The following is a 17,111-nucleotide window of genomic DNA, read 5'->3' as shown; positions in this document are numbered from 1 at the left end:
CCTGGCTGAAAAAAGATAGCTAAATGAAAACATTAGGGCTTTATCTGCATTTGTTCTAATCAACATTAGAATTCTTATTCAGTTGTCTATTCTGATCGATTTGATTTGAAAAACATTTGCTTTAAAATGAAAATTTACTAAAGAATTTATCGAAACTTCTGAAATATGTCATAAGTATTTAAGTATTTAGATACATTTTACCAAATATTTAAATATAAATATTTCCATGAGCAAATTATTTAGTAAGTCACTACAAAGTATTAATGTCTATGACTTGAGTAAGGACTCTGAGTTTTCTAAAGACGGGAAGAAGGGATTCTCTGCACTTAATTAAAGCAATGTCTGATCCAGAAGTTATGCAAACATTAATTAAGAACAAGTGTCTGCAATTTTAATTCAATTCAAAATAATTATTAATTTTTTTCAACTATAGCCTCATCACATTTATTGTTTTTTATTCATTACTTTTTGAAATGTTTTTCTTTTGTTGTTTATTGACAATGTTTTTGACCAGACGTGAACAACAAAGTGTCATTTGATCATCTTAAAAAAAACAATTCAAACTCAAATGGCGAATGACACATTTTACTTTTTTGTGTAGTGAATCTTGTTCTTTTTTGCTACATGATTTTGCATTTGTTAACAAAATATAATCATTTTGTTTTTGTACATACATTTTATATATGTACATATGTACAATATATTTTCTATATGCATGAGTGTACTTAATGTCTATTTTCAGGCATCTATTCCCACCTCCATGTCCCGAATGGCTCCACACTTGACGCCTCATCATGTTGTTGGCGCTTCTTCTTTTGCGTCACCAGGCAATGAGCACAACCACTACGAAAAAAAGCCCCCGGTCGGGCCCCCAATAAACTTGAGTTTGTGTGGGTCTATTCTATACATATGCAGCTAACATATACATACATATATACCTACACACTTGGAACTTATGTACATATCTCGATTTCAAAAGACGCTATTAGATGTGCTGCCTCGTGCTGTTTTTTTTTTCTTTCTCTCTCTCTCTTTCTCTTTCTTGTTGCCAACGTCAAATGTACAGCGCTAAATAACAATAATAATACAAAAAATTGAATAATAATTCTCCTTTGCAAGTAAATAGTCACTATTTATAGCATAAATACGAAATCAAAACTATTGCGTCTGCTGATTAGTAGTAGAGTTCAATTTTGATTGATAGTTGCACAACAAAAACACTTGAAGTATTGACTTCAAAATACCCTTAATTGCTTTTCTTAAATGTCTAAAAATGCTGTTGCCAATAACTGATGTTGCTAGCAGTCTATGTTGCTGCACGTTTATGTTGCTAAGGAGGAATGTTGCTGGGCATCCATGTTGCTGATGGGAAATGTTGCTTATGTCAAAAGTAATGCAGTTCAACAGTCTAAATTTACTGAACAGTAAAAATAAGTTAGTGCCAATAGAAATGATGCAATGCCGTCATAGACAGGCACAAAATATTTTAAAGATCCGTCATAAGTAGTTAACAAATGCATTTAAACTTCAACTTTATGAATTATTTAATCATTTTTCAGTAGGTAAGTCTATTCGATTGCTATAAGTGATCATGCTTTGGCTGTGTGCATATATGTACATTGTTTATTGTGAACAACATTTATATAAGTTCACAGCCTTTTCAGCTGACGTATCACCTGAGTTACGTTGTAAGTGCATACGTAATTATATATTTAACTAAAGTCCAGCCCGTGGACACCTCGGATTGCGAATAGTTGGCGCGCCATTTCCTGAAAAGCTGTTAATACTGGATCTTTGGAGCAAGAGAATAATCAAGAAAAATTGCATGCGCATGGAAATGTTTTGTTTGTCTGTAATCAATTGAGAGATTTCCCCCAACCAAACGAAATGAGTTCAATTGTCGGGTTAGCCAGCCGATGAGCATCATCATGATGATGATGATGTCGATCGGGGCGTGGCGCGTGTTCTTATTGTGGGTGACATTTTGAATTTACAATTAATTGATTAACAACAATTCAAGTTCAAAGGCATCAGAAACAATTGCTTTGTAAGCATCTCATATAATTTGTTGTTTGTGTTTTTTTTTCTTTCAATTTTTTGTGTCTTGAAATTTTGTTACAAATTCTTAAGGTCAGACATATAATTATTAATTTTCAGTGGCAGTGATTTTATCCTCAACAATTTTATCTTCTATCTCCTGCTTTTTAGATTGCCTATCCTCCTGAGATTTCTCCCAGGCCAGTTCAAATGGATACTCCAATGGTTTTAGTTCATCGGGGCATTCTTGCTGATTGGGTGCAGTGGCCTGATGGATAGAGGGACCTCGTATATGGATTCTTTCCAGCATGGCTGCATTGTGTGTTTCCGCATTGAGGTCTGTGATGTATTCAAAAAGCTGTTCCTTCGTATAGATATTGGTTAAGCCTCGTTTTTCGAAAAAGTTCACTATATTGCCACAATCTCTCATTAGGAACTCCAAAGCACTTGGATGCTCGGGCTCCACACTTTGGGCAACATCAATGAACCAGCATTTGCTCTCGTACCAAAGGATATTATATTCACTAAGATCAGCATGAATTAGTTTACCCTCGTTGTAGAGTTTGTACATGGCAGCGACTATCTCCTCATAGGCGCAACTCAATTCCGCAGAACTAAGACGAGCCTCTTTTAGTTTTGGGGCGGCATTTTGATTATCTCCAATGAATCGCATGACCAATATATGTTTCTTTAATATCACTACATCAGGAACATTCAGACCAATGTTTTGCATTCTCATCAGATTATGCATCTCCTTTTCGGCCCACATGTTTATGATGACCCGATGGTTCTGCTTACTGAAACGATCTTTGAACCTATAATCATCCTTAATATAACGATCTCGTTGCTTGAACTCGTTTAACGTCGTTTTGAATATCTTAATGGCGCACTCCTTGGGCAGCAAATGTGGTTCCATTAGGGCTCCACCCTTATGACCATGTTCATTGGTTCCCGTGTAACTGGAATCGGAATTGGCATGCAGAATTACAGCCTCTTTACCAGTGGATACAATGCCATTGATTTGTTCGAGTATCTGATTGTTGATCAACTTATAGAGCATCAAACGCGTGGCGGCATCCAAGCCCATTTCAGCAGTCGCGACCTTCTCATGGCGATCAGAGCGTCCACGACGCGAGTAAGCTTTTAGTTGGTTGAACACCTAAAACAAATAAACAACAAAATGTATTAGTTGTTATAATTTACTTTTCGAACACGCTTGCGTTGAAAGCCACAAGTTAAACATGTTTAATTTGGCACAGTGGCAAATCTAAATATAAACTTTGGGAGTTGAAATGGTCTTAAATATAAAGATCAGCCACTGCTTTCAGATAAAAGTGATTACTTAATCTTATAATAATAATTTCAACAATTGAAATACTCCAAATGACTCTGCCTCACCTTATTCGACAATTTCATATCAAAGCTGGCACCATCTCCAGTGGGAAACTCTGGCGGGAAAGACATCACACGCTGGGCATTTCGAACGCCACACAATTGGGGATCATGTTTGGTTATCATTTCACCCTCTTTATCAATTTTAAATCCACATTTTGGTATACCATCTAGCATTTTCTCATTCGTCTCGAAGCGGTCCCAGTCGTGTTTCAACTGTTCTAGTTCATCCTCTTCGTAATCATCCGTTTCCGTATCGTGCAGAAATTCAGCATCGCCATCGCGCAGAAATTTATTTAGGGTGACAGTGACCTTTGACTGTTTGTTTTGCTGTCGCTCAATGCGCCGCAATTCCTCGTTGTATTCGTGATCGAATTCGGATTGCAACATTTGTGCTATAACAGCATCCGAATCTTCGACACCTTTAGCCGAGACCTCATTTTTGATCAAGGCCAATACTTCGGCAGGCAATTCGCAATCAGTCAGTAGAGAGGAATAATCCTCCCATCCCTCATCTTGGCTCCGGTTTGATACTTTCGCGACATCTGAGTATGACGCTTCGTCGGATTTAGAAGTTGATGCTTCCTGATTAAGTTTTTTAGTCTTATCTTGGTGACGTTTGAGCTCCTTGTCATGAAGTTTATGTGCATATTGCTCGGACATAATGTCAGCTAAATTTGCTGTCTGAGTTGGCTCGTTTGGTTTGCTCCATGGCGATGACATTCTGGATAGGAAAAAGAAAATTAATGTCTCGAAACACTAGATTTAAAAACGCAAATTCAAACCTGTTGGCACTTGGCTGTTGGAGAACTAATTCCTGAGTAAGCGGAATGGTGTTTTGTTTTTATTTTTCTTTAGCCGTTTGCTCCTTCCTTCTTTTGGTTTCTTTTATTGTCTGTGCCACTCACACCAGTCACGAACCCTGCTCCTCCTGGATACCAGCCACTGATTGTTGGTTAAACACTATACCACGAGCTAAGATTGCAACCGTTTTGCAATTCTTATTCCCTTTGTATTTCAATTGTTATTTCAATTTGTTTTTAACCAAACTTGCGAAATTATCAGTTAGGGTAACCAAAGACCCTAACTCTGATGAATTAGTGATGCCAAATATTTAAAATGGCTAAAAAAAAAAAAAATAAAGCTAAGTCGCTTGTTAATGTACTCACACCCAGTATATTAGTGATCTTTTGATTGAAATTCTTACAAATATTAAGGAATACAAAACAATAAGTTTTTAACTGAAACAAATGTATAAAAAATATGAAATAATTATTTATATTTAATATATTTGCGAATATTTATTTTTTATTAATATTTATCACTCCTTTTATACAATCACTATGCCCATTTTTTTAGTGTTCCCTAATTTGGTGTACTTCATTTATATAAATGTTGGAGCAGATACTAAGCCAAAAATACATAACTCACTTTTAAAGTTTTTGAATGACTCCTTTGCCTTTTTGAATACATTGATGCAGATGTATAGTGTACGAATATGCAAGAGAGAAATCGAAGAAATAGTGATGCCAACTGGTATCAATTGGTACTGCAACAGTCTGGCAGCCCGATAGCACCACGCCTTCTGGCAACGTAGCATCAGCATCAATCTGGCAACTCGTTCATCTTCTGACAAATATAATAAATATAACTACACCACAAAGAAGAAAAGAAAATGTTATTAAAATTAAATTGACCATCATTTCACGCCTCTCGCAACGGCCGTTTCGAGATATACCAAAGTGCAATAAAGTACGTGAAATCGCCTCGCTCGGTAAGCCCCCAAAGACAACGGCAAATTCAACACAAACTGCGACAACCGAAGAAGAAAAAAAAATCAAAATAGAATTCCGAATTTAGAATATGACAGACCAAAAAAAAAAAAAAAAATTCAATTCGAACGCATTGCTGCTGCCCGTCGCCGATGTCGCGCCGCTTCTGCCGCCGTCGTTGTAGCTGTCCGTGTGTCGTCGTGTTGTTGTGTAGGGTGTGGGGAGGGGAGACTTGGGGGTCAAACTTGAGGGGGAATAAATGAAACGAAATCGAGATCGGAGGAAAGCAAAAAAGAAATAAAACAGCAAAAATCAACTGATTTCCGATTTTGTTTCAGTTCTTTTTTGCGCGCAATATCAATTTAGATTTGTTTTTTGTTTGCTTCGCCTCCTCCCACCATAAGAATTTACGCTCCATTCGCCAATTGCATATCGGAAGGTTAGGGAAAACCCCGCAAATGAGGCAAAGATAATTATATACATATACAGTTCGGCTTTGGCGCAAAAATCCCGCCAACACGAACAATTTGTTTAGCCAGTGCAACCAAAACGAATTTTATAAGAGTGCATTTCGAAACGGTTTACCAATAACAACTAAAACTATGGACAAAACCAAGTGAATCCTTTAACCCATGACCTTGTCCATCCACATTTAACGTGTCCTGCCAATGTATCGTGCGTCCAATTAGAAAGAGTTTCATTCGGGTTAGAAATCAAGTGCCTTAAAAATTTAACCGAATTCAACCATACCATATTTAGTTAATCAATAAAAATCTCCTACTGGTATTTTGATCTTAACGATATACATATCTAGAAGATCAATCGTTCGACGTGATAAGCAGTTCTCATCCCAGCTTCATACATTAATTTTTAATTTTATTTCCATTTGCTCTCTCTCTCTCCGAACGAAAAGGATAGAAAAAGCGCTTTGCGTTCATGTCACACACTAACCAAGCCTCCTCCTGCATTTTATTTGCTACTGCTCCTCCGCCACCGCCTCTGCATCTGCATCCGCATCAGCTGAATTGCTACTAAAACCACAATCGTGACGCTGCTTCTACTGGTTGTTAAAATCCTGAGAGTGAAATGATAAAATCTACTACCAACATACAGGAACAGCGTCTGCCACGCCCCGAGGATCAACAACAAACGTCGCAGACGCCAACACATCCGCCTCCTCATCCTCCACCTCCGCATCCAGTGCCCACGCATCAAGTTGCTGCCGTAATAGCTAATATGGACTCTTTGAAAACCGCCTTTCTGCCCAATCTCAGCATGGATCCGAATGTGCTTGCTCCACATTATTGTCCCATGTGTCATCAGCAGTTTGATCGTGCGCAACATGCGACAGAGCATATGCAGCTCTGCCATGGCCTCAATTTAAATCCCCAAGGAGCCATTACAACGCTGGAAGCTGCGCAGCACCAGCAACAGCAGCAGCAACAACAGCAGCAGCAACTAAAACCCAGTTATCCTTGTAGCAATTGTGATGAAAAATATGGCAGCGCCGTGGAACTGGACGAGCATCATCGGATGTCGCATCAGGCGACTGCCTTTCTGGCCCGCTGCATTGTGTGCACCATTTATGGTGTCAATTCGGCCACACAGAATCCCAACGAATACAAGTGCTCGCACTGTGGTTCCGTTTGCACCGCAGCCATGTTGGCAGCGGGACAGCAATCGTTCATGGAGCAGCAAGAGGCGCCGGTGACGCCAGATGATATGCCGGCCATAGCACCGCGTGATATGAGACTGACCCCCGAAGAGCAGCATCACCAACAGCAACAATTGCAGCAACAGCAGCAGGAGCAACATCATCAAGCGCATCAGCAACACCAGCAGCAACAGCACCAACAGGACGACCTCACTGATGCCCAGGTGGCGCTTAAGGTTCCTCCGCTTACAGTCAAACTGAACAAAAATAGCAACAATGGCGGCGCTTCACATCCGCAGGTCATCATCAAAGAAGAACCACTCAGTCTCAGTGATAGCGGCGATGTGGTTAGCTCTGTTCCCGTCTATGCCATACAAGCGAATCCCGGAGCAAGCGGCCAGCCCGGCGGACAACCAGCAACAGCTGCGCCTGGAGGACCCGGAGCCACAACAAGTGTCCTGGTCAGCACGCAAACAGTGGCCGCTGATCTTGCGCATAAAATACGACACAAATGTCCGGATTGCCCAAAAACTTTCAAGACACCCGGCACGCTGGCCATGCACCGTAAAATCCACACAGGCGAAGCAGAGTAAATTCAATTTTTTTGTATTCCCCCTATATAGCGTACATTTAGTTTTGATCCCAATTTGGTTAAATCAACATGTGACTAGAGCAGACATAGAACCCAAGCCAGTCCTTAAACAAATTAAGGTAAAAGCTGATCGGTATAAATCGATTATAAACCTGTAAGCACGAAAATAATCAGTTCAGTTATATCCAATTGAGAAACAAACAAGTTGTTATCATATTTCGTGTGGAAGATGCAAGCTGTAGCATTCAAATCAAGACAGAATCTATAAATATCATTCGAAACTGTAAAGAACTTATAAATACCAGCAGGAAAACAAAAGACTTAAAATTGTATTCCTATTGTTTGAATGGGACTTTTATGAAATGAGTTGTCTGATTTCGATGATGTTTGGCCCAGCAGCCAAAAATTCCCAGCGATCTGTAACAAGTCCGTGAAATGCGTTGGCTCTTGTTTTCTGATCTTGTCACATGTTTGATTTATAAATAATTTGTTTTTTATTTAATATTCGTATGGAGCAGTTTCACTCATTACAAATCCAACTAGTTTGGGTTCTTGTTGTGTTGAGTACTGTGCCAGTTAACCTTAACCTTATTAGATATATATTTAAATGTATATTATATATTTTTGTTTATTTTTTTTTTTTCTTAAGATCGCCCAGCTGAGCGCATGGGTGCGCCCTTAATGTGCCTTGGACGTGGCCCATGCGTTCGTTTGATTGTTTGTTGTTCATACATATATACATAAGATATATATAGACGAATGTTACTAATAATATAATTCCAATTTCTTTCTTTTCTCCCGCGCGCTTTTTCTCTTTCTCTTCTTTCTCTTTCTTTCTCTCTTCATATATTTATATATATATATATAAACTATAACATTCTTTCCACTCCATTCTTTTACGCCATGCAACTTGAACAAAATCTCTCTCCAAAACAAAATTCTAAAACAAAAAAAAAAAAAAACCAAAACAGCGCCACGCCTAAAGAACGCCCCTACACGTGCTCCTACTGCGGCAAGTCCTTCACTCAATCGAATACACTAAAACAGCACACTCGCATACATACAGGTGAGAAACCATTTAGATGTGGATATTGTGGCAGGGCGTTCACTGTTAAGGATTACCTGAACAAACATTTAACGACTCACACGGGTGAGAAGCAATATTTTTCAAATCAAATCAGTCAGTCAATCAACTCAATCTCAACTCAATCAATCGACTCGTCAATCAATCAACCAATCAATCGTTCAGTTCAATTTCAAAATGTCAAAAAAAAAAAAAAAAAATAAAAACGTCAGTACTATCTCAAAAAAAAAAAAAGAAACTTTCTATGCCAATCCATTTCTCTCATTTGTCATAACCGCAACCAAAACTCGCTCTCACATCGCGCCTAGGCTGGCCACGCTCGCTCCACTGACACGAGCTGCTGCAGCACATGCGCAAAGCAAAACTACAGAAAAAACGCTCAAGAATATGGCAAAAGTACAGTTGTGTTTGTTGATGAACTCCATTTAATTCGATCGGTAATCCAAAATGTTTTCAATATTTTCAAAATTATCACAAATTTTTGCCATGATCTAAAAAAAACTGTCCAATGATCTCCTTTTCGGCCTGCCGAAACTACGTATACCTTTGTTTAATTTAAATCATAGCCCAATTTTTGTTATTTGTCTGAATCTTAAGTTGCCAAAAATTCTAAATTTGAAGATCAATCGTTAAAGTGTCCTTTAATTTTATTTGAGGATATTGTGATACAGGAGTTTGATCCAACTGATTGAGGTCATTTGAGATATTTACTTGCTTTCTTGGGGGTAAATTAACTTAAGTTTATATACCTAAATATTAATAAAACTTTTTATTAAAGTGCTTAGCTGTCATTGAGCCTTGCTATAGCTGAATAAGACACATTATTGTCCAGAATTAGGATAGTTCTTCAGAAAGATTCTGTAGAGTTAACTGACAAAGTAAGATCTATAGTTTTGCCTCGCACATTCATGAAGGGTATACGTTGATTCTATGACTAGATTAAAAGATGATGATAATAAAAATCGAATAAACGTATCGCCCGCCTCATCTCATTAAGTAATAATATGTCGCTCAGTATGCATTTTAACACTTCAAAACCAAACAACAAAATATATACACATATATATAGTTTGATTATATTACGTGCAAACTTTTACTATATAATGCATAAAACTGTACCTATTTACATCAATTCAACCAATCAATCAATCAAATCAAATCAATCAACCAACGTTCCTTTTTGGTACATGCACGCACCATGCAACAAATTTTAATGGCGGTGGGTGGTGCAAATGAAATTGCTAATATCGCAAAAAAATGTGCTTCTCTTCCATTTCTCGTAATTGCAGGTGAAAAGCCGTTTCACTGTGGATACTGTGAGAAGTCCTTTAGCGTTAAGGACTATCTCACCAAGCATATACGGACACATACGGGCGAAAAGCCGTATACATGTCCGTATTGTGACAAGCGTTTTACGCAACGCAGTGCACTCACCGTGCATACGACAAAACTGCATCCGCTCTAGGGAAGACCCAGCGGGGGACGCCTACTCACTGTTGACCCAAAGAAACACTCAAGCTCAGCGGCTTAGACAACACACACAGACACACACCCAGATACACTGATCGAAGAAGACGAGAGAGATCAAGGAGAGAGAAACCAATAGCAACAAAGTGAAACCTAAAAAGCATAAAAAATGAAAGACCTTTTCAAAGACGAATCGAAGGATGAAATAGAGAAGAAGAATCAACCCAATCAACGACTGGCGAATCTTCAATGTGCTGGTAGATTCTAAATTAGATGATTTTTTTCAAACAAAGATTGTAACGAAAGAAAAAACTCAAAAAACACAAAAAAATATGAAACAATGAAAGTTGTACTAAAAAAAAAAAAAAGATGGAAGAAACCAAGAAAATCTAGCTAAGAATGAGTTTTATTGTTTAAGTTTTTCAATTTTGATTTATCAAATAATTTTTGGTTATGTAGATGTTTGCTATATTATTTTTCTATGTCCATATCATATTTTATTTGTTATTCTATGAGATTTTTTATATATTGGCGTCTCTATAAAGCGCACACTCACACACACAACAACGTCTATATCTATACTATACATATGCTATAATTTACTATATTTTATTTATACCTTATAAAGAGAAGATACCTTTTTTTCTAATTCACACGTCGGCAAAATGATTTCTTAACAAAACCAAAAGCAAAGTCAAATGTTTTTGTCCAAAAGGTAAAAAAAAAAAAAAAATTTACGCGAAAAACTTAAATTATTGAAATTCCCCTCTTAATTTTAACTCTACATACATCTAACACAAAATCACATTATGTATTTATTCTGTTTTTCTAAATTTTATTTCGACTATAATTTCTTTCTGTGAATATACCCTTCGCCCTCGAATGAGGTATATTCATTCTTTCACTTTATTTGCATACGAGCAGGATCTCGGTTGTTTGGCTTTAAATAAGTATGATAAATTTTAAATTGTTTTTTAATATCTTAATTAGCTCGTTTGTTCGCTCGATATTTTCTATTACTTTAATTTTGTTTTTGTTCAATGTAACAAACCTTTTGCTTAACAATTTTTACATTAAAAATGTTAACTAGTACTTTTTTTTTAGTTTTTTTGTGTTTATTTTCTTTTTTTTTTTGTAAATTATATTTTAGGCCTAGTGCTTTTGTTTGTTTTAAACTGAATCAGTGAGATTGCAAAACAAAAGATTTCATTTAAACAATTTGTTGCATTTTATTATTTAATTTAAAGCAAGACAAAAGTATTTAAGAGCAAATTTTGAGAAATTGATAATCGAAAAAATTTATTTTGCAAAATGCCACACAGCTTTATGCGCCAAACTAGTTTAAAAAACAAAACGATAAATATGAATATATATATATATGTATGTATAAACAGATATATATATATACATTTATACATACTTGATGCATAACATTAATTTTGATAATGAACTCTAGTTACAAGCTTATAATTGTTTTTGTAATATACCATAACTTTTACTACCGAATGAGAAAAAAGAAAGGCAATTTTAAATGAACTATTAACAAAAAAAAAAAAACTGTAGCAAAACCAAAACCAATGTAAATTTCTATCATAAAAAAAAATGAAAAATCGAAAAGTAAATGAAATAGTGTTATATATATATATATATACATATAAAAATATTATACTTATATGTATGTATCTAATATTAAATGCATAATACACTCAAAAACCAATTGTCTACCTTTTAAACAATTAAAGAAAAATTTAAACAAATGGCACATAGCACAGCAACAAACAGACAAACGAAAGAAATAAAAACAACAAGAGTAAAAAAATGCGCAGCGCATGTAAAAAACCAAAATAAATTCTAAGTACTAATTATTGTAACTTCTTTTTACGTTATTTTTTTCTATTATTGTCTTTTGTATAAGTTTTAATCAAACCAAGTTGAGACGATCAAAATATGAGAAACAACAACAATTTTGCTTATCTAACCGCAACCAACATTTAATAATAAGCTAAACGACAAAATCTGAAGAAAAACAAGTATAATATTAATTAAAAGCCAGCAAAAACATTTTGAAATGACAAAAAAAATACGAAACTAATCATGTTGAAATACGAAACGTACTAAACAAATGAGAAAAGAAAAGAAAAGAGAAAATAGCAATTAACTAACTACTAGCTCATAATTGTAACGAAACAGACAAGTGAAAAAAGTGAGTAATTAGAAATTAAACAAATGTAATTAAAAGTGAAATTAATTAATGATTACTTGTATGTGTGTGCGTGTTTGAGATATGTATGTATATGATTACTTGCAATCTAAACGACAAATTTAGTTAATATTCGAGCAATATTTCAATTATAAAAATATATATAGGTATATACTATATATACAAATAAAGTCCAAACCAATGTAGAAAGATTATAAAATGGAAAAACCTCAGACAACAGACTTTGTATATAAGGTATAAGGATAAGGATCTGTCTGCTGGTCCAGGCACTCATTGAAGAAGTTAGTTTCTTTCCTTAAGACACGAGATATCCACCAGCTAGGAGTTCTATATGATATTCAACACCTTGATTAGATGCCACAAAACTTTTGTTAGAAGTTCCAAGCTGATGATGCACTTGAAGAGTTTAGGAACCAACAAACAAATGTCTTTACAGTCCTGAATATGTAACTATTTGGAGATTTGTCTTTGTTTCCTAAATAAACTAAGAACAGATAATACTTAAAAGGACTTGAAACATCATTCAGGTGTTCGGAGATTACATTCTGTGAAGAAATATTTTGTATATTAAAACTGCTTTTGGTTTGATTGGTTTAGTTTTTACTTTTATTACGTTTTTTTTTTTTTTTTTGATTGATTTTTTTCTTTTAATTACAATGAACGAATATTATGAACACTATCACACTTTCAAAATGTTTACTTTTTTTTTTGTTTTGCTTTGTCTTCATTCATTTATTTCATCCTTTGCAATGAGCAGCAACTAATTTAGTATGCTTTGGTTTAATTTTTTTTTGTTTATTGTAATGCTGATACATTTGTCAATTACATGCATTCACTTCCATATATGTATATATATATGGTGTATATATTTTATATATGTATATATAATATAGGTATAGTTGTTATATATCGGTAATGTATATATTTTCCATTTCATCTTGTCTCTGGGCTAATGGGGAGGGGGAGGAGATTTTTCACATTTATTTACTCTTTGATCAAACGCAATCAAAAAGTCGCTTCAAATTTATAATTTCTTTAAATGCTCAATTTTTGGTTTTGTCTGTTTAGTTATTATTTTTTTTTTTTTTTTAGATGTATGTATTTGTTTTTTAACTAATTTTACCATTTGCCATTTTGTTTTTTATCTTTATTTATATACTCTATATTTATATAAGTATTTATTACTATACCTTGGACGCTTTTGCCTCCCATTTTTGGTTTTAGTTTTCTTTTTTTTTAACAAGCCCTTAATAACTTTAATTTGAATACATTTGAAATGTATACAAAATTACAACAAAAAAAAAAAAAAACAACTAAACTAACTAAAACAAAAAAAAAAATGATTTTATGACTTTGCTGAAATTTTATCTTATTCATTATGCAATGCAACAATTATTATTATTATTATTTATTTTTTTTTAACGCTCTGTCACCAAAGTTAACAAGTGCCAAATTCTATTTTTGATTCCTGATTCTATATTTTAAGAGATTTATTTACAAAACTCCTTCATGTTTTTCAGCATATATTCGCTATGTATTCGACTCCTGCATGAATGCATTCAATAACGCCAAGTGATTCATTCAGTTTTCTGCAACAAGTATCTAAAACATCAAGAGATCAAAATTTCTAAACATTAAAGAAATAGGAATCGAATCGAAAGTCGGGAACCTTCTTCTATTCTACAAACTATCGATCTATGGTTCAGGGAAAAGTTTTCATTATAGATTTAAAGAGGAATTGATAGAACAAAGTGAATTTTTTGAATGTTAGGAAAATTTTAGTTAAAATGTGTTAGAAATTTCAAATTCTCAACTATTAAACAACGCTACAGTTTATTTTGAATGTTATTCTAACGATATTCTTATTTGCGCTGATTAAAGGCGTTAATGAATGTTTTGCAGTTGTGTAAATACATTAGTTATGGCAAAAGTTCATAGAATTACATTTAGTAGTTAATATATTTATATTTACGCATATGTATTTGCAGTAAGTTTCATTAATTTTAGTAAGGTCTAAGCTTCAAAATACATAGGTATTTATATATATATGTATAGATAGAGACAGAGGAGAGAGAGAGATAGAGTGATGTTAATCGTTTGAGTTTGTAAAGTTTTCATATGCATGAGAAACATCTTTCGTTTGTCATCGTCTCGTTTTAATGCCTATAAGCTCAAAAATTGCAACTGATTATTTTTCGGTTCACAAACGATTCATTAGGATTGATCGAGAAGGATATACATACATACATGCATATGTGGATAGGATCTTACTGACAATTAGTTAAGATTTGAGGACACAAGGCCAGAGAGTCTGACTTTTGATTGGATTTCGATTCGTTGAGGGACAAATAAAATGTTCTATTCTAGAGACATTTTGGTTTTTAGTAACTTTTAAGGAACTTATACGATTGATTCATAGACGCTACTAATAATTGTAAGACAAAAATGGATTGTTAAAAACAAATTGGGAATTAACGGATTTAGTTTTGCATTACATAGTTCTCTTTGTTTTCCCATATATAGTTTCAAATCGCTTACCTATCTAGGTGGGCTCTGTTCATACAACGTTTTTTTTTTTTTGTTTTTTAATTATTTTTTTGTTTTGTTTTCTTTCTTTTGGTTTTTTTGCTTTTGATTCTATTTACTCGATGAAGGAATCGAAATTAGAAACGAAATGCAAATCAATTATAAATCTGCTCTAAAAATTTATCATATCAAAATTGTACAAAACTCTGGCTGCATTTAATATTTTTATTTTTGTTTTTTAATCATTGCTTGATCATCATCATCATCATCATTAACATTTTCATTTCTTCTCTAAAATAAAGTAACTTTTGTTATTGTTATTATTTTTCTCATTTTTCTCCGTTTTGTATTTTGCTTTCATTGCATTAAATTAAAGTAATTGTTTGTTTTCTTTTATTTTTATTGTTGGTTTTGTTTTTTGTGTTTTTTTTTTCTTTCTATATCCTCACATGTACATACATACATATACATTACATACAAACAATATAAGTATTTGGTATGGTTTTAATATTTTGTTTTTCCTTTTTTGTTTGCCTACATCATTTTTGTTTTGGTATATATATATATATACAAATTGTATTTTTTTTTTTTGTCGCTGGAATATCGTATATATCTTAATAATTTTTGTTCTTTGATTTTGGGTTTCCTTTGCATTTGGTTGGTTTACTTTGAATGAGAGACAACGGAATGCGAGACCATGGAATGGGATAGCATTGAATGCGATATGCCCGATATTTCTGCATAGGTATCTGTGGGTCCTTCGGCACTGCATACCGAATCCTCGGGTGTCCGCGACGGTTCCGCCTCGGTTATCTCGATATCCTGATGATGCTTATTGCTGCGGTGTTTGGCACTTAAAGCCTATATGTAGGAGAACATATTTGAAATATTTTTAGATTCCTTTTTTATGATCGATTAGAGTTCGATGAGTGAAACTTAATGGCAAGTGGGTGCAATATGGTTAATAGTTTTGTTCTTGTTAGTGCCATGTGCTATGTAAGTATGTATGTATGTAGGTGTGTATGTAGATTAATTTAGGGGGTCATGCTAACTAATGACATAACACCGCGGGGAACTAGCACTTTGGTTTTTAGTTTGGTTTAGGGAGGTTTTTAGTAACAGTCACAACATTAACGAACACACATAGTTATTTGGTTTTTGACTTAGGTTAGGTCTATTGAGATCTTACCTTATCTTTGCTGCCCTTTTTCTATCATTGGAATGAACGATCGAAGGATTTGTTTTTACAATTCAGGACAAGAACAATGATATATTTATGTATATATATATATAGATTAGATTAATATTTTATCACATACAAGAGACAAGGATATATGAAGATAGATAGAAGAAATTTAGAGAGATCGAAAAAGAGAAGAGAGAATTTTGGATAGATTAGGGAAAGAAGTGGAAAACACTAAAGAAGGCAGCACAAGGTTTATCATTTTGTGTGAAAGAAAACAATTTCGAAAGTCCTGCTTTTCGGTTTTTGGTTTTATCTTTTGATTCATAATCAGAATGTAATGTACAGTGAGTTTGAAATTCATATCATGAACCATTGGCAATCCGGAACTTACTTGCAATGAGAAACGACGATGACCCGCCTTGCGTCCACCACGTCTTTTGCTTATGTGCGGATTGTCTTGTCTCAGCGTTTTGTTTTTCAGAATCTCAAGTTGTGTGTACAGTCTGGGAAAAGATTTCAAATCAATTTTGAATTGAAGTGAGAGGTGAGAAGTGAACGGCATTACCTTTTGAGCTCAGCACGTATGTCTTCAGGACTCATTTCGGATATGGTTAGCTCACCAATGTCGGGATCGCCCAGGCATAGACCAGCATAACCCCCGCCCAATCGTTGGCCGGCATCATGTGACGTACCCTTGAAAGCATCCACAGGTAAACGTATTGATAGATCATACGCAAGCGAACGAACCTGCAAGCTATGAAGATGCAACAAACCACGGCAAACCACACACTCAGGAAGTACAAGAGAAAACAAAAACCAAATCGGAAACGGAAACGAAAACCAAAACTCAACCCGTAAATGGAAAACTTGAAATCGTCAAAAAACAATAAATGGAACATCATAGATAAAGTGTAAGGTAAAAATATTCAAAAATGACAATGTGCTTTAGTGTTAATGATATTTAAAACTTTGTTGGATCTTCTCTAGTGGACCTCAACGGATGAGATAAATTTAAGTGTCATATTCGTATATCGGCACATAAGCTATAGAGCTAAAGAGCAGTACTCGATTAACCACGTATCCTAAAAAGTTTAACTTAATGCATATTATATTTGGATTAAATCCATCAAATCAACTTTAGCAAACATATTTTAGAAGAAGAAATTTTGCAAAGGGAAGA

At 34.5% G+C, this 17,111-nt stretch overlaps 3 protein-coding genes across 10 annotated transcripts in view; 1 reads left to right on the top strand and 2 right to left on the bottom strand.

The window, feature by feature from the left end:
* Window positions 1-1,897: 1,897 nt before the first annotated feature.
* Window positions 1,898-4,529, bottom strand: LOC137573510 (serine/threonine-protein kinase RIO3). The gene is made up of 3 exons (XM_068285445.1): window positions 4,215-4,529; window positions 3,436-4,153; window positions 1,898-3,196 (listed from the first exon to the last, which is right to left on the bottom strand). Exons 2-3 carry the CDS (start codon window positions 4,150-4,152, stop codon window positions 2,147-2,149), a joined length of 1,767 nt encoding a protein of 588 aa, XP_068141546.1. The 5' UTR covers window position 4,153; window positions 4,215-4,529; the 3' UTR covers window positions 1,898-2,146.
* A 522-nt stretch (window positions 4,530-5,051) lies between these two features.
* On the top strand, window positions 5,052-11,101 carry Cf2 (Chorion factor 2). Of its 4 annotated transcripts, none has more exons than XM_068285479.1 (4): window positions 5,052-5,181; window positions 6,315-7,444; window positions 8,419-8,597; window positions 9,821-11,101. In XM_068285479.1, exons 2-4 carry the CDS (start codon window positions 6,438-6,440, stop codon window positions 9,994-9,996), a joined length of 1,362 nt encoding a protein of 453 aa, XP_068141580.1. In that variant the 5' UTR covers window positions 5,052-5,181; window positions 6,315-6,437; the 3' UTR covers window positions 9,997-11,101. The 4 variants fall into 4 exon arrangements, with proteins under 4 accessions (XP_068141580.1, XP_068141579.1, XP_068141577.1 ...); XM_068285478.1 differs by having other exon boundaries at window positions 5,068-5,203; XM_068285476.1 differs by lacking the exon at window positions 5,052-5,181 and having other exon boundaries at window positions 6,123-7,444.
* A 3,451-nt stretch (window positions 11,102-14,552) lies between these two features.
* Window positions 14,553-17,111, bottom strand: part of smog (G-protein coupled receptor 158 smog) — a 37,068-nt gene continuing 34,509 nt past the window's right edge. For 2 of the 5 annotated variants that reach the window (XM_068285617.1, XM_068285616.1), the window contains 4 exons: window positions 16,497-16,678; window positions 16,323-16,434; window positions 15,935-15,955; window positions 14,553-15,606 (listed from right to left, as the gene is read on the bottom strand). In XM_068285617.1, the coding sequence (XP_068141718.1) occupies window positions 15,409-15,606; window positions 15,935-15,955; window positions 16,323-16,434; window positions 16,497-16,678 (513 nt within the window). In that variant the 3' untranslated portion in view covers window positions 14,553-15,408. The remainder of the gene's footprint in view (window positions 15,607-15,934; window positions 15,956-16,322; window positions 16,435-16,496; window positions 16,679-17,111) is intronic. The other 3 variants (XM_068285619.1, XM_068285618.1, XM_068285620.1) reach the window with 3 other exon arrangements.

Source organism: Drosophila tropicalis, unplaced genomic scaffold (genome assembly GCF_018151085.1).
Source record: "Drosophila tropicalis isolate 14030-0801.00 unplaced genomic scaffold, ASM1815108v1 contig_413, whole genome shotgun sequence".
In the NCBI taxonomy this organism is placed as follows: domain Eukaryota; kingdom Metazoa; phylum Arthropoda; class Insecta; order Diptera; family Drosophilidae; genus Drosophila; species Drosophila tropicalis.
The sequence above is the reverse complement of the archived record's forward strand: the minus strand, read 5'-3'. Positions and strand labels throughout refer to the sequence as shown.